The 17,623-nt window shown below is 44.0% G+C and overlaps 2 protein-coding genes across 5 annotated transcripts in view; both read left to right on the top strand.

The window, feature by feature from the left end:
• The first annotated feature begins 3,354 nt into the window (after window positions 1-3,354).
• Window positions 3,355-14,868, top strand: LOC124873062 (E3 ubiquitin/ISG15 ligase TRIM25-like). Its single transcript, XM_047373551.1, has 4 exons — window positions 3,355-4,416; window positions 5,044-5,183; window positions 6,754-6,921; window positions 11,304-14,868. The coding sequence occupies exons 1-4, from the start codon at window positions 3,781-3,783 to the stop codon at window positions 12,010-12,012; spliced, it is 1,653 nt and encodes a 550-aa protein (XP_047229507.1). The 5' UTR covers window positions 3,355-3,780; the 3' UTR covers window positions 12,013-14,868.
• Window positions 14,869-16,699: 1,831 nt separating this feature from the next.
• The window catches only part of chchd6a (coiled-coil-helix-coiled-coil-helix domain containing 6a), a 120,701-nt gene continuing 119,777 nt past the window's right edge, over window positions 16,700-17,623 (top strand). The window contains exon 1 of one of the 4 annotated variants that reach the window (XM_047362405.1): window positions 16,700-16,919. In XM_047362405.1, coding sequence (XP_047218361.1) covers window positions 16,836-16,919 — 84 coding nt within the window. In that variant the 5' untranslated portion in view covers window positions 16,700-16,835. Of the gene's footprint in view, window positions 16,920-17,024; window positions 17,231-17,623 lie in introns of those variants that run through there. The other 3 variants (XM_047362186.1, XM_047362253.1, XM_047362329.1) reach the window with 3 other exon arrangements.

Here is a 17,623-nt window from a genome sequence, read left to right as displayed (position 1 = left end):
GCAGTGGATCTGATGGTGGGGGGTTGGTTGCTTAATGGGAGGAATTTGTTCCTGAATGGGATGTAGAGGGAATGATTTGAGGTGCGAATGGCTTCTTGTCATGTCTGCAGTAGAAGCCATTCAGACGGTTGGCCAGGAGACGACTCTGGTCAGGATGGGTGGAGGGGCTCTTGTAGGCAGTCAGGTTTCTCAGACCAGTCCATACAGCTGAAGTGTAACCAGTAGAAAGGCTGTTCTTAAGCTTCTCACTATAGCTTCTCTTAGCTGCTTTGATCTCTTTTGTTAGTTTGTTCCTGGCCTGCTTGTACCGCGCCCAATCTCCACTGCTGTGAGCTTCTTCCTTTTCCCTGCGCAGATTCCTGAGGTGTGGAGTAAACCATGGCTTATTGTTCCCAAAGGTGCAGAACGTCTTGGTCTGCACACACATGTCCTCACAGAAACTGATGTATGATGTCACCACATCAGTTAGTTGGTTTACGTCAGTGGCTGAAGTTTCAAAAACAGTCCAGTCTGTGCATTCAAAGCAGGCCTGTAGCATCTGCTTTGATTCCTCAGTCCACTTCTTAACAGTGTGAACCTTGGGTTTGGAAGCTCTTAGTCTCTGTCTGTAGGTTGGGATGAGGTGGATTAGTTAATGATCCAAAAAACCCAGAGCAGCCCTGGTAACAGCATGATATGAGTCCTTTAAAGCTGTGTAACAATGGTCCAGTGTGTTTTTGTCTCTGGTGGGACACTTAATATGCTGTCTGTATTTGGGGAGTTCATTTGAGAGGTTTGCTCTGTTAAAATCTCCCAGTATTATGATGAAAGAGTCCGTGTATTTTTTCTCCAGGTCTGTAATCAGCTCAGCAAGATGTTTTTCCGCGGCAGAAGTGCAGCCATGCGGTGGAAAATATGAGCCGATTATTATAAACGAGGAAAACTCTCTCGGTGAGTAAAACGGCTTACAGATTATGGAAAATGACTCCAGATCCGGGCTACATGTTTTTCCCAGCACTTTTACGTCTCTGCACCAATTTTCATTTATATAAAAGCAGATTCCGCCACCTCGCTTCTTCCCCGATAGCTCCGCGCTGCGATCCGCTCTGATCAGCTGGAAGTCCGGCAACAGCAATGCGCGGTCCGGGATGTTTTGACTCAGCCATGTCTCGGTGAAGCAGAGAACCGCTGATCCGTGGAGGTCTGAGTTTTTACCGGTGAGAAGAAGCACCATCTTGTTGTTGAGAGAGCGGACATTTGCCAGGTGGATTGAAGGCAGTGGTGTGCGAAGTCCTCTTTTGCGGAGCTTTACCAGCGCGCCAGCACGCTTTCCCCTCCGCCGTTTTCGGCGCAGAATCCCATATAGAGCCGCAGCTCCACTCGCCAGGAGCTCAGTGAACCTCGGATCAATGAAAGATGGTGAAAAAAACCCAAGAGAGGACTCTCTGATGTTGAGAAGTTCCTCTCTACTGAATGAGACCACAGGATTGTGGCCCGACACCACAGAACTGTCCGAGGCTGCCATCGTCGGCGCCATCTTGAATTATTTACGTGTTCAAAGCCAATATTTTGAACAAACAGAATTTAACAGAACAATTCTTTGCTGGATTTAAAGACTTAGACACATTATTACCCACAATTTCACATAGACTATATTGCCAAAGGTATTCAATCATCTGCTTTGACACACATATGATCTTGAGTGACATCCCATTCTTTACCCATAGGGTTTAAGGGTATTATGCCATCATTCATATATTTATCAAACAGACCAAACTTGATTACCAGATAGAGAGGCATGATTTGTAACTCCAGAATGTTATGATTCTGGCACGTCTGCTCTACCCTGTCTCCCTGGCTGCAATCAGCAGATTAGATGCACCTGGTGGCTGCTGCAGTGTAGTGCAATCTGTGGAATGCCAAGCACCTGTGTCTTCCCTGATATATACTGACTCTGACAAGCAGACGGTGCCAGATTTTTGAAAGCCATTGTGTGAGTAGATATCCAGCGTTCCTTCCTGTCTGATCATTGTTCTTGACCTTGCCTTGCCTTTTGGATTTATGCCTCTGCCTGCTCCCTGTCGGACTATTTGGATTTTGGTTGTCGACCTTGTTTCCTGCAGCTGGTTTATGCCTCTGCCTGCCCCTTGCCTGACGTCTCTTGTTCCGATCGTTGACCCTGTTTCTGTCCTTGGATTATTGAGCCAGCCTAGCCCTCGGATTATTCAGCCTGGAGTCACTTCTTACCTGCGCTGTGGAGATCACCGCCTGCCGCCCACTGAGGTTTCCCCTCTGGGTTTCAAGTTCCACTCAAGACAAAAGCAGGTTAGTGGCTTTTCCGATCCCTGCAAAATCTGGAGAGACTACAAGTCACTAATCCCTCTTTCTGCCTCAGTGATTCCTGGAATCTGTGAGGAGTGTTACCTGTGTGATGTTTTCCTGTGGCTGAATAAACCTTTAAAACTTTCAGTACCGTGTCTGGCTGACTCTTGGGTCCGCCTTTTTCTGATTCATAGCACAGAAAACACCACTTCACTAGTCCAGAGTCCAGTGGTGGCTTTACATGGCTTTAAATTGAGGATGGTTTATGCCAAATGTTACTTCACTGTATGTTATACGTTAAGTAGGATGAACCATCACCATTGTGGGTAAAAATAAGATGAATGAACTTGCTGAACTTTTATGTTGTGTCACAGCAGATGTTTATTTTACACCTTTTGCTTTGCTGAGAACCATTTTTCACAGGCTGTTCCCAGCGTCTCAAGAGAGTGAATGGCATTTCCAGCCACCAGTTCCTGCAAAAGCTTGAATTGCTAGATCAACCGGTGTCTGGTTCACAGAATAAGGTGTGCCAGAAAAACAGTCAAAAGAATGGCTAATAATTATATGCATGAACTAAGAGCATTTAAATTAATCAGCTAATACAGGAATGGAAAATTCCCACTGATAATAAAAATTTTAAATCAGTATACATGGAAATATAAGTACCCACATAGAATTGTGTGTACTGTACCTCTTCTGTGCAACACTGAATGGAATAAGGTGTGTCAACTGAAAGTGAGCTCACAAGGTGCTTGTGGTCCAACGTTTGTTGTGTTTTGTTGAACACAGAAGAAAAAAAACAAGAAGATTTTGGATACAGCCCCCTGCGATTGTCTTTTCAGCCACTTTCACTAAATAGCTTCAGACTTTTCTCAACATCTGAAATGGCAACTTTGATATTGCACCTTTTCACTGTTTCTTGTTTCTGTGTTGTCTTGTTTTACGTCAAGAAGTTGCAGAACATGTGAATTTACTAATGCATACAATTTCATCTTCCCCTTTTTTACAGGATTTGCAAACACAGGAGCAAACTAAACTGCTTTTATGCTCATTAAGAGACAGTTATTATGTTTCCAAATAAATTGAACATATTTTGATGAAGAGTTTTTGCACAACTGGTTGACTACATTTTCTTTCAAAAAAGTTCCAAGATTTTGGGCCACAAGTTTACCTATTAACAGTGACCTCTATGCTGGTGTGACTTCCAAGCAGCACAGATGAACATGCCTTTTAGAATGGAATGTTGTCCTGCAAACAAGTTTGGAACCTCCTACTGGCATTCTGATAAGTACCAGTAGTAGTGTTCCTTGCTTGCTCTTTACTGTACCTGTCTCTACACCTGTAGCCTCGCTTGATGAGAAATAAAAATTAGATACTGGTACCCTAGTTGGATGCTTCGAAGTTTTTTTCAAGAAGAGTGACGAGAGAGGAAAAAGAAACTACAAGCAGAAGAAAAAACTACAGATCTAAATTTTCAGAATGTTTTCATCAAAACAACAAGAGCAGCTAGCCCAGGAGCTGAGCTGTCCCATCTGTCTTCAGCTCTACAGCAATCCACTTGTTCTCCCCTGTGGTCACAACTACTGTCGAGCTTGCATCTCCAAGTCTGCAGACTCCATAGACAGTGGCAAAGAACCTCTACGCTGCCCAGAGTGTCGCAAGATCTATCATGGCATCGATTCCCTGCAAGAAAACTTCAAACTCTCCAGCATTGTTGAGGGTTTCCAAGCCACTTCCCAAAATATTTACGAAGAGATCCTGAATGTGATTGAACCAGTGGAGGTGGACGCTGATGTTTTCTGCGACCACTGCATAGATCACCAGTCTCCAGCGATGAAGACCTGCCTGAAGTGTGAGGTGTCGCTGTGCTCCAGGCATCTCGAGAAGCACAACGAAAGGGAGTCCTTCAAGGCCCACTCTTTGGTGGAACCTTTGAAGGAGGTGGGGACGAAGGCCTGCGTCGTCCATAACCTTCCGCTTGAATACTTTTGTTCCAATGAAATGATGTCTCTTTGCACCACATGCTTCGTAGAAGGCCATCACCAGAACCACGACGTCCTCACCTTCAACGTGGCAGAAGAGGAGATGAGGCGAGCCCTGGAGAGCCGCAACAAGGTAGTTTAGACGTATCTGACACAAGCTTACATTTATTCTGTTTAGGATGCAAGAACTAGAACATTTGTATAGAAGCAAAGTATTTATTCTGATGTACAGGTGGGAAATAAAAGAAAAGGAAGAACAACATGCAGTATTTTTTGATGTTCTGAAGTAAATCCCCTCACTTCAGCAACCAAGACATCATTTGTTTCTTTGTTTTATTCTTATCTGTGCATCAAGAGAGAATTCTACAGTAATAAATGAGTAAAATCCTCATCCTGCAATTCTACCTCTTGTGATTCTGGCCTGTTTATCAGGTTGCTGAGCTGGAATGACAAGAATATGCTGGGCAGAGATATGGACAATAAAATGAAACCTCTGTGGCTTTAAAAAAACGACTCTAGGCAATGTAGTTCACATACACAGTGTTTTGTAATAGATTAATGAGAAAAATGCAAAAGCAAAAAAAAAATTCATGACTGATGAGAAAAGTGTAATCACTCCTGACAAGGTTCAGCAGTTCTGCATGACTGAATCAAAAAAAATGCCAATTAATACTTACAGCATTTATTTGCCTATTAATCTTTATTCAGCAAAAAAGAAACACCTCTGAATAAAGCATATCTGAATAATGCATGTCTGCAGGTGGTTTCCAGCCGACTGCTGCTGACAGAAAGCCTTCTTCAGAAGACAACACAGGACCAGGCAGCCTCCGAGGCTGTTAGGCACAAAATGGTCAGCAAGGCAGTCACACTCATGGATAGTATGGCTGCAATAGTGGACAGGTAAGGCACTGTATATGGATGGAATCGTAAAATTTTGCTCCTGTAGATTAAGTCTATTTAAATGCTCTACAAAAGCATAACACTGATTTTCCATTGTCATAACTGGGTGATATTTTACTCATTGTCAAAGGATTGTTGGGCATAGTGGCCATAAGAAGTGGGCACTGTGATGCAGGTAGCTAGCTACCAACCTGGTTCCCAATTGTGTAAATTTATTACTAAATGTCTTCACTGCCAGGTGTTCCAGAAAAACAGGGAAAATCTGTCCTTAGAATTAAAGCCCACAGATTTCTGATTTGGTCACACCAAGGCTGTAGAGGTTACCATTTTAGTGATCGGTATTTTCAAGGGTCAATTACACTCCAAAAAAACTTTGCTACTTTTCTAACCACCAATGTTTACAATAGCTTGTGAGTAAATATGTAAGAAGTAAACTTGAGATTTGGTTTCAGGTGAGTTATTTTTACCACAGTCCTGCTCCACAATGGGACTAGGGCTGATAAAATTGTTTTAGTACATTATTCATAAACAAATAGGATTGTCTATGTAAAACAAAATGATAAACCAAAACCCTGGGAATTTTCACACTTACTTTTGCTGAAGTAATAACTACAAACCTTTACATGATGAAGAAGCATAATGATTACTGGATTAAGAGCTAAATGTTAATTGCTTCTTGATTCTTATTGACTTTTTTACTCAAGACCATTTTTGGACAGTGGTCTTATGTTTGTGTCTCAGCTTATGTTCTAGGAAGTCTTTTCTGCACAGTGGCACAGCTGGTAGCACTGCTGTGTTGCGGCAAAAGGTCCTGGGTTTGTATCCCAACTTGGGGTCTTTCTGAATGGAGTTTGCAGGTTCTCTCTGTGCATGCCTGCGTTCTGTCCAGGTACCAAAAAAAGTGTGTCCTCCCACATTCCAAAAAAATTATTGTTAGATTGATTGGTCTCTCTACTAAATTGCCGTTAGGTGTGAGTGGATGCATGGTTGTTTGTCCTGTCTGTCTCTGTGTTGCCCTGCGATGGACTGGCAACCTGTCCAGGGGGTACCACATCTCTCACCTAATGACCACTGGAGATGGGCACCAGCGCCCTTGCGACCCTGCACGAAAAGGGGGTATAGACAATGAATGGATTGAAGATAGTCTTTTGCTTTCATTTGAAAATGAAAGGGACTGTGTTAAAAACAACTAACTATAGTTTTGTCCAATTATGATTAAATACATGTACTCTTTAGCTTCTGGTAATAACTTGAAGAGCAGGTTGAGCAAGTGACTTTAATAGATACAAATGCACAGTTGTCTTGACACATCAATATTTGATGTGCCAAATGATAACAGTGATGCTTGCAGTTTCTCTTTAGTTTGTCCACCCATGAACCTTTTATTACTTTATTCAGCAGATGGTTAAACGTAGCATTTAATCAGTTAACTTTTATACTTTTATATTACATCAGCTGGTACAATAGTATCAGAATGTTTATTAATTGTATGTTCAGTTTTCTTCATGACACACTGATCCACAGTGACAATCATAACATATTGATGACATGAAATAAAATGTGTTTTCAGGTACAGGGAGCGGGTGCGTATGCTGTTGGAGGAAGAGAGAGGGCAGCGGCAGAAAAGCTGGCAGCTTGGAGTGAGTGCACTGGAGGAGCAGCAGCAGCAGCTGCTGGAGGCCCACAAGAATGTGACTGAGGCCCTCAGTGAGACAGACACGTGTACCTTTATACACAGGTAAAAAAAACATCCCTGCTTTTATTTAAGTACTTCATTCATTGCCCTGCAAAAGTATTCAAACTCCTTGAACTTTTCATATTTTGTCATTTACAACCCTTAGGTTCATTGTGTTAGATTTAATGTGTTAGACAAACACATAGTAGTGTCTCGGCTGAAAAAAACTTTTAGTTTTTAAAATCTTTATAAATAAAATTCTAGAAAGCGTTTTATGCATATGTATTCAGACTTCCTAAATCTATTGTCCCTTGCTAAAATCCATGGAGAAGTCATGTGTTAACTGTACAACTACTAGTTATGCACTCTGCAGATGTAGCCTGCAAGAAGAGTGGCACGATGACAGCCATAAGATGTCCCATTAACCACAAAGCATGCTGGAGACACAGCAAACGTGAAAGAATGTACTCTAGCCAGATGAGATTAGTTGAAGAGACTGCAAGATACTTATACTCTTCAGCTTGAGACAAAGACTAACCTCCAACCCATAGGCAATGATCTGCCCTTAATACATAAAAAAATGTTATCTGTGGAAGAAAACTTAACATTGCGCATCACCCTGATCATATCACTACTGTGGTGGCTGCATCATACAGTGGGAATACCTTTCTTCAGAAGGGACAAAGAAGCTGGGTTGATAGTGAATGCATGGTGGTAAATGCAATGCACTACTGCAAGAAAACATGACTTGATACAAGGCTGACCATTTGGCTTCCGGTAGCATTATGTTTTTAGATATGCAGGCAGAACAGCAATAGAATGTTTTAGATTAGTGCAGACTTGAAGATTGTGGTTCATAGATGCTATCCATCCAGTATGATTGATCTTGAGCTGTTGTACAATAAGTATTTTGTATATAAGTATATAACTGCCCTTCCTTGAACCACCACCTTAACGTGGTGGAGGGGTTTGAGTGCTCAAATGATCCTAGAGGCTATGTTGTCTGGGGCCTAAATGCCCCTGGTAGGGTCTCCCATGGCAAACAGGCTCTAGGTGATGGGTCAGACAAAGAGTGGTTCAAGAATCCCTCATGAAGAATAAAATATCGAGGCACGTGACGTCGCCCGGTACGGCGGAGCCGGGGTCCCACCCTGGAGCCAGGCCTGGGGTCGGGACTCGTCGGAGAGCGCCTGGTGGCCAGGTTGCTCCTCACGGGACCCGGCCGGGCCAAGCCCGAACAAGAGACGCGAGGCCATCCCCCAGTGGGCCCACCACCTGCAGGGGGAACCGTGAGGGACCGGTGCAAAGAGGATTGGGTGGCGGACGAAGGTGGAGACCTCAGCGGCCCGATCCCCAGATGCTTAGGCTGGCTCTAGGGACGTGGAATGTCACCTCGCTGGGGGGGAAGGAGCCTGAGCTTGTGCGGGAGGTCGAGAGATATCGACTAGAAATAGTCGGGCTCGCCTCCACGCACAGCGTGGGCTCTGGAACCCATCTCCTTGAGAGGGGTTGGACTCTGTTCTACTCTGGAGTGGCCCACGGGGAGAGGCGGCGGGCTGGTGTGGGTTTGCTTGTTGCCCCCCAGCTCAGCCGTCACGTGTTGGGGTTTACCCCAGTGGATGAGAGGGTCGTATCCCTGCGCCTTCGGGTTGGGGAGAGGTCTCTGACTATCATTTCAGCCTACGGGCCGAGTGGCAGTGCAGAGTACCCGGCCTTCTTGGCGTCCCTGTCGGGGGTGCTGGATAGTGCCCCTCCCGGGGACTCCATTATTCTGCTGGGGGACTTCAACGCCCACGTGGGGAACGACAGTGACACCTGGAGAAGCGTGATCGGGAGGAATGGCCTCCCCGATCTGAATCCGAGTGGTGTTTTGTTATTGGACTTCTGTGCTAGTCACGGATTGTCCATAACGAACACCATGTTCAAACATAAGGGTGTCCATCAGTGGACTTGGCACCAGGACACCCTAGGCAGGAGGTCGATGATCGACTTTGTTGTCGTATCATCAGACCTTCGGCCGCATGTTTTGGACACTCGGGTGAAGAGAGGGGCTGAGCTGTCCACTGATCATCACCTGGTGGTGAGTTGGATCCGCTGGAGGAGGAGAAAGCCGGACAGACTTGGCAGGCCCAAGCGCATAGTGAGGGTCTGCTGGGAACGCCTGGCAGAGCCCTCGGCCAGGGATGTATTCAACTCCCACCTCCGGGAGAGCTTCGACCAGATCCCGGGGGATGTTGGAGACATAGAGTCCGAGTGGACCATGTTCTCCGCATCTATTGTCAATGCTGCTGCCCGTAGCTGTGGCCGTAAGGTCTGCGGTGCCTGTCGCGGTGGCAATCCCAGAACCCGGTGGTGGACACCGGCAGTAAGGGATGCTGTTAAGCTGAAGAAGGAGTCCTATCGGCTGTGGTTGGCTTGTGGGACTCCTGAGGCGGCTGACGGGTACCGTGAGGCCAAGCGTGCTGCGGCCCGGGCTGTGGCTGAGGCAAAAACTCGGACCTGGGAGGAGTTCGGTGAGGCCATGGAAAAGGACTACCGGTTGGCCTTGAAGTGATTCTGGCAAACCGTCCGTCGCCTCAGGAGGGGGAAGCAGTGCTTCGCCAACACTGTTTATAGTGGGGGCGGGAGACTGCTGACCTCGACTGAGGACATTATTGGGCGGTGGAAGGAGTACTTCGAGGATCTCCTCAATCCTGCCATCACGCATTCCGTGGTGGAAACAGAGGCTGGGGACTCAGGGTTGAACTCTTTCATCACCCAGGCTGAAGTCACCGAGGTGGTTAAAAAGCTCTGCGGTGGCAAGGCTTCGGGGGTGTATGAGATCCGCCCTGAGTACCTCAAGTCTCTGGATGTTGTAGGGCTGTCATGGTTGACACGTCTCTTCAACATTGAGTGGCGGTCGGGGACAGTGCCTCTGGACTGGCAGACTGGGGTGGTGCTCCCCCTTCATAAGAAGGGGGACCAGAGGGTGTATTCCAACTACAGGGGGATCACACTCCTCAGCCTCCTTGGTAAGGCCTACGCCAGGGTATTGGAGAGGAGAGTCCGACCGATAGTCGAACCTCGGCTTCAGGAGGAGCAGTGTGGTTTTCGTCCCGGCCGTGGAACACTGGACCAGCTCTATACCCTCTACAGGGTGCTCGAGGGTTCATGGGAGTTTGCCCAACCGGTTCACATGTGTTTTGTGGACCTGGAGAAGGCATTCGACTGTGTCCCTCGTGATGCCCTGTGGGGGGTGCTCCAGGAGTATGGAATCGGGGGCCCTTTACTAGGGGCCATCCGGTCCCTGTACGAGCGGAGCAGGAGTTTGGTCCGCATTGCCGGCACTAAGTCGGACCTGTTCCCAGTGCATGTTGGACTCCGGCAGGGCTGCCCTTTGTCACCGGTCCTGTTCATAACTTTTATGGACAGGATTTCTAGACGCAGCCAAGGGCCGGAGGGGGTCGGGTTTGGGGACCAGTGGATTTTGTCTCTTCTTTTTGCAGATGACGTGGTCCTGCTGGCCCCCTCTAGCCAAGACCTACAGCATGCGCTGTGGCGGTTCGCAGCCGAGTGTGAAGCGGCTGGGATGAGGATCAGCTCCTCCAAGTCCGAGGCCATGGTACTCGACCGGAAAAGGGTGGCTTGTCCTCTTCAGGTTGGAGGGGAGTTCCTGCCTCAAGTGGAGGAGTTTAAGTATCTCGGGGTCTTGTTCACGAGTGAGGGAAGAATGGAGCGGGAGATCGACAGACGGATCAGTGTGGCTGCCACAGTAATGGGGGCGCTGTGCCGGTCCGTTGTGGTGAAGAGAGAGCTGAGCCGAAAAGCAAAGCTCTCAATTTACTGGTCGGTCTACGTTCCTACCCTCACCTATGGCCATGAACTTTGGGTCATGACCGAAAGAACGAGATCCCGGATACAAGCGGCTGAAATGAGTTTCCTCCGTAGGGTGGCTGGGCACTCCCTTAGAGATAGGGTGAGGAGCTCGGCCATCCGGGAGTGGCTCGGAGTAGAGCCGCTGCTCCTCCACATCGAGAGGAGCCAGTTGAGGTGGCTCGGGCATCCATACCGGATGCCTCCTGGATGCCTTCCTCTGGAGGTGTTCCAGGCACGTCCCACTGGGAGGAGGCCCAGGGGACGGCCCAGGACACGCTGGAGGGACTATGTCTCTCGGCTGGCCTGGGAACGCCTTGGGCTCCCCCTGGAGGAGCTGGAGGAGGTGTCTGGAGAGAGGGACGTCTGGGCGTCTCTGTTGAGTCTGCTGCCCCCGCGACCCGGTCCCGGATAAGCGGAAGACGACGAGTACGAGTACGAGTATGAGTACGAGTATATAACTGTGAAATTTAGTTCAAAAAATTATTTACTTGCAAAAATATTTAATGTATGCTTTAATGAAAAGTCTGAGATAAATTCATATCTTTGTATGCATTATGATAGCATATGAAGTAATTTGCTTTGCTTTTCAGATTCATGATGATAGAACAGAAAGTGAGGGATGTTGTCACGAGCAGTTTTCCCAGCACAGTCCCCACAATGACTGCCCTGAACACCAAGGGTCTCCAGACTGGCCTCAAAACCCACGACTTCCGCACAGAAATGGTCCGTCTCCTTGATACTCTTCACATCCTACTCAACCCCCTGGAGGTCACTTTCAATGTCTGCACTGCCCACCCAAACTTGTTGGTGTCCAATGACCTGCGCACAGTCAGATGCAGCACCTCCAAGCAGTCCTACGTTGAGCACCCGGAGCGTTTCATAAGTTCACCTCAGATCCTGTGTAGCCAGGGTTTTTCAGAAGGCACGCATGTCTGGATGGTGGAAATGGGCGCCAACTGCATGTGGTCCCTTGGTGCGTGCTACAAAAGCATCCCTCGTCGCGGAGACCACAGTCGCCTGGGGCACAACTCTGTGTCCTGGAGACTACAGTGGAAAAATGGCAAGCTCACTGTGTACTCTTCCTCTGGCAATGCTGCACTGGGGGAGACGCTCCAACAACCAACTAAGATTGAGGTTTCTCTTGACTATGAAGGTGGAACATTGTCCTTCTACACCATAAAATCTCTTAGGGAACACATTTACACCTTTAAAACTGTGTTTAAGGAGCCAGTTTACCCAGCTTTTAGTATCCATTCAAACACTTCAGATTCATGGATCACACTACATAATCAAATTTGAGACCAACTTTAAATCTTTAATATTCCCTATGCATATAAACGTCTGGGAAGTACTTTAATTAGATCTTCATTCAAACTTTTGTTAATACTTTTTCAAATGTTATCATGTAAGCAAATTGGGTTGTCCATGTTTTTCCCTGAACCTCTACACATGTGTTGTTTTTGGCAACCATTTTAGTTTAAGTCTTAGTCTTTCGGACAAAAATGCTTATTAGTTTTAGTCATATTTTAGTCATTACTATAAGTGATAGATTTCATCCAGTTTTAGTCACCGAAAACTCAACACGGTTTTAGTCTAGTTTAAGTGATAAAAATTGTGTATTCTCTATCTCTGTGTAGAAAGTAGCCTACGCTTCCTGTAAAGGTCTACAGGTGAATACCATGCTATCAAATGCAGGTATCCTATCTTAAAAAAACATATAGACACATATATGTGTGTGTCTATATGTGAATATATATTTATTATACATATCAAGTGTTTCAAGACATCATTTTGACAAAATACTACCATGTTAAAAAAATAGAATGGCCTTAACTATGAAACTAGCGACACAAACATTAATTTTGATAGCTTATTAACCATATGACTGGCACCTACCCGGTAATAAGACCCTCTGGTCTTTCTTTAATGACCAATGGCTAAATTTATAATGCAGTTGTATGGTTGAGTTTGTTTGTTTTTATTGTAAACGCGCCAAAAACCGCAGAGGTCATAAACTAACAAAGATGCTGCTAACATGCTACTAACGTTACAGTTGCTAACATTGCAAAAATGTGCTATTGATTTAGACACATGGGGAATAGCAGCAGGTCTGAAAAACTACATTTCCCTCCATCTTTCAGTTACTCAAACATGGGTCTTTGGTGCCCTGGCCAAAAATCCCTCTATGTAATACATGTAACAGTAATATACATAAGCTAATAAAATTATGTAAAACAACCAAGCCCGAGGTTAACAGCCAATTTACAGCAGGTGTTATGCAGAAAGATTTAACCTTACTATGAAATTTGTCACAAGCTGGGTAACATTGCTTGTATACATGTCAACAGGACGTATTGTAACTTACCTTTGAAAGAATATCAGCATGGTAAGCCTTCAGGTGTTGCTTTAGATTTGTGGTATTTTCCCATCTAGCTGTGGCCGCATTTACCACTGTCTCCCTCTACATTACATTTGGTTTTTCTTATGGATGAATCATATTTAAAGTATGTCAATAGAACCTTCTGTGGTTTCAGAATAAGTCCCACCTGTTGAACACCACCATAGCCCATCAATGAATTAATAGACACGTGGTGGTGATGGGGGGTCACCAAATAAGGATAGGATAGAGCTGACCTATTGATACTTTTTAGCTTTTCACTGAGAGATTATATTGGCAGAATTGCCATGCATTGTTAACGTCTGACAGACCAGTCACTAGCATTTTCATCTGGTCTTGTCAACGAAAATTTTACTCATCAATGAGCTATGTTTGGCTCGTCATCATCTTGTAATCGTCAGGAAAAAAGGAGCGTCAATTAAATAATTTCGTCAGTAATGAAGTAAATAACAGTCTTAAACCAAAACTAAATCTCAGACACTAGGAAGAAGATAAAGTTTTACCTAATAGTGAATACACTAAAATGGTATGCCATAAGGTTTGGTTTTGTACCCCTTGTGTTTATTGTCACATATCATTCCCTGCCATGGTCTCAGCTTGCTTTTGTATGTGGATGACACCCAACTGCATCTTAATACCAAACCCTTCACACTTTCACCCGAACAATTACTTATCAGCTGTCTGAATGAAATCAATGCAAGTAATCTAACATGACCTAGTTGTACACCCCCAAGCCCTACTTCAGAACACTGGGGTCCAACTAATTAACGGTTGAGCCATCTCATCACCCAAGCATGTTTGTAACCTAGGTGTTATTCTGGACTCAGTACTTTCATTCCAGGCTAACATCACATCATTCACAAAGTTTTTTGTTTCTGACCTGAACAATATTACAACAGTCCGCTACAGTCAGTTATCTCTAAGAGAGGTTGATCCATGCCTCTGTTACAGCCCGTCTGGATTACTCCAGTTAGGTCCTATTGAGGATTTCCAACAGATCCCTGGACCTGCTCCAGTATGTCCAAAGCTCAGCTGCTAGTCTACTAACACACACTAAGCCTTACCAACAGATCAGCCCCTCTCTCCTAAATCTCCACTGGCTGCCTGTCAAATACAACATCACTTACAAGATCTTCTCACCTTCAAATCCCTTACCATCCTAGGCCTTGGACACCTGTTAGATCTTCTCCAACCATACACACAGTGTCAGGCACAAAAATGCTCAGCCATGGGTCTGCTTTGAAGATCTAGCCTTTTTTTCCATCTGTGCTGCAAGAAACTTTCCTCTTCAATAAGGTGTTCAACTTTAGTTGAATTATTCACTTTTTGTAAAGTATTATTAGGTTTATTGATAGGCACTATGTAAATCTTAGTTATTATTATTCTTATTACTATTGTTTCTGTAAAGTTTGCATGTTGAAATTGCAGTTGTTTAGCATTTTATTTCATCATACAACATAATTTGTGATTGTTTTACAAAACCAATGATAAGTCTTTGTGGAGTACATACAGTATGACAAAGGTGTTTTGTAAAAAATATATTATCTCTTAATTCACTTGACCAGGTTACCTTCATGTGTACAGTTATTGTGATGTAGTTGTTTTTACTTGTTAGCCCCCCCCCTCCTCCACACACACAAAGATTTATTCTGCACATAAAGAAGGTAATTAAAGTTTCCAGTGTAAAATATTTATTTTCACTTATGACTGTGTGTCCTATTAAACTTGTGGTGCACATGGTATTTTTAAATTTTCAATTTGTGGACATGTTTTTTGTGTTTCAATAAATAAAATGGAGAGAAAGACATATTGCATAGCTAATAGCAGTAAGTACCACAACAATTAGAATTTCCTCCTGTTTTTCTGACTTGCATCTAGAACCATCCCTAGAAAGGTTTAGCGTCATTTCAGATCTGAGCACCGACATCTGAGAAAATTAATTGATGCATTGGTAGTGTGAGCTCGTGAAATTAGGGTGACAGACACATAAGTTTTGGGGTCTTTATTACTAGACTGCTCAACGTGTGTGAAACAGCGTTAAATAAGATTTGGAATGCATACAGTAAAGTTTTAAACAGACAAAAACACTAAGCAGCAGCAAACCCTCAATATCAAACCCCCTCAAGGTGCCTAAACTCCAGTTTACAGTACAAAAATGGAATAGCATAAATCAAAGTGCATAATTGAAAGAGCATTAACAACTGCCGTGGTCTCTGTCTGTAAATACACAAATAAAATGAACAAAAAGCACGTGATTAATCTCCATAAAACATTCATTTCGTGAGAAAATATCTATTTCAACATAGTGGAAAATACAACACAATTAGCTCAGAAATGACGGGCATGATCAACCATCTGTCAGTGTAATGCAATGCTAGATTAAGAAAATTAAGAAAGCATGATTTAACACAATGTGCATAAAATACAAACTTTAGTTAAAAAAATCTGAAAATATATTTACAGCATGAACTCACATCCTATCCAGAATGTTCTACTTGTCATGCTGACAACCATTCTCTCTGCTTGGATCTAAAATTATTCAATGCATCATGTCAATTGTAGTAAACAATCAATTTTTTTTTCTTATTGTCATTAAAGTTATTATTTCGTTCAATTACTATACTTTTTTGTGGCACTGGTGGCCTTTATTTTAAAAGTGAGATGACAGAAAATGGGGTGGAGAGAGAGGGGGAAGACATTCAGCAAATGTCAACGGACCAGGACTCAAACCCTTGACAGGCTGCATTGAGGACTAAGGCCTCATACATGGGCAACATGCCCACCATCAAGCCCCCTTGCTTGACTGAGCAAAGTTGATACGAGATTCATAATTACTGTTCTTAAACTTGAGCATTGCTCCACACAAGAACTGATGAACTGCATGCGATTTGAGCTGTCCTACTTCCTGTTTCTGTTTACTTCTTGCTGACCTTCAGAATTACCTGCACGGAAACAGCACACTCTTATAATCTTAATTTACACTAGGCAAAAGTAGTAAACCACGCCTGGGTTAGGGTCAGGGTTTGGACATAAATGAAGAATGCTCCCTTATTTAAAAACTAAACTTTTGATCATCAATTTTGACGGTATGTATCTCATTAAATCAGTGGCACACATAGCACTGAAAAAGATAAATTTGTTAACACATAAAATGTAGAGAAAAAATTATTGTCTCGTATAATCACCACCACAATTGCCAAATCCCACTGATATTGCCACTTGCAATTGCAGAACTCTTCTTAGGTTTGAGGTCATTGCTAGATCCGAGCTCCGATTTCTAAGACAAATCGAATGCACAATCATATTGATTAGCTTAGATGGAACTCGGCCCCCATAAATGATTCAAAATCAGGGCCTCATACAACATTGGGTCGCCCGTGTGAATGGTTTGCATGAATGAACTGTCAATAGGGTTGCCAGATTGAGGTTAAACACTGTAACAAACAAGTGTGAATATGACTTTACTTTTTATTTAAAAAAAACACAGCGGGTCAACGATTTACGGTTACTTTTAGATAGTCGCTTGAATATATTTTTTCCTTGGTGGGAATCCATCCTCCAAGTTTGAAATATAACATAGAAAGGGATGTTTTAAATAAACCTGGCAACCCGTATCCCATCTGTGACACATTCTGTCATTGGGCAGGACATAAACAGTGTTTCGTGATAGTAGCAATATTTAGCATACAACTATTAAGTAAACTAAAAGGTGACACCAGGAGGAATGGGCTCGGGGGAGAGTACTACCAGGAAAGTATCCTTCGGCGTGGATGATGAGGACAGAGTCAGGATTCTCCGCGGGATAAAGGTAATGCTAATGTAGCTAGCGTTGGGTACGTCATGCTAACGTTAGTTAATGCTCGTCAGCTCGAAGCTTGTGGCTCCATAACACATAACCTGTAAACATTCAGAACGTCAGGTTTACCATCTGTAAAGCCTCTGCTAAAGGCAGCAGGATGGAGGGGAATGAAGAGGCTGTGGAGCAGGTTGATTCATGAGCCCTGAAGGATCACTTTTTCCCATCGCCAGACTTTACTAAATATAGTCTAACCGTTGCAGTCCAACGTCATTATCAGCAAACTAATTGACTTACAGATGGCCAATAAAATTAAAAAATCGGTAAGACCTTTAGATGAAATCGGTCCAAAAGCTGTCCACCTGGATTTATGTAAAATACTTTTTTTTGACGCTTTACTATTTTTGGCGTTGTAGTACCGTTGCCAATAATGCTGCGAAAGGAACGTAAACAACTGGCTACTGTTGGGCATGAATATGCATGTTGCATTGCTGTTGAATCATGAAATCATCAGAAAAGTAAATGTGTCACCGCAGGGTGTTTTGTATTTTCCGAGAGGGCTTAAAAGGAACAGTTTTTGAATGGAGTTTGGTGAACTGCTGAGACGCATGGCAGTGCTGCATTCCAGGGAGAGTTTCTATGTCGGAACTTTACATGATGACCAACCAATGGCAGCAAAAGACGGGATGTTTTAATGGTGAAAGTTTATATCTATG

The sequence above is a fragment of the Girardinichthys multiradiatus genome, chromosome 1 (genome assembly GCF_021462225.1).
Source record: "Girardinichthys multiradiatus isolate DD_20200921_A chromosome 1, DD_fGirMul_XY1, whole genome shotgun sequence".
NCBI classification, from domain to species: domain Eukaryota; kingdom Metazoa; phylum Chordata; class Actinopteri; order Cyprinodontiformes; family Goodeidae; genus Girardinichthys; species Girardinichthys multiradiatus.
The sequence above is the reverse complement of the archived record's forward strand: the minus strand, read 5'-3'. Positions and strand labels throughout refer to the sequence as shown.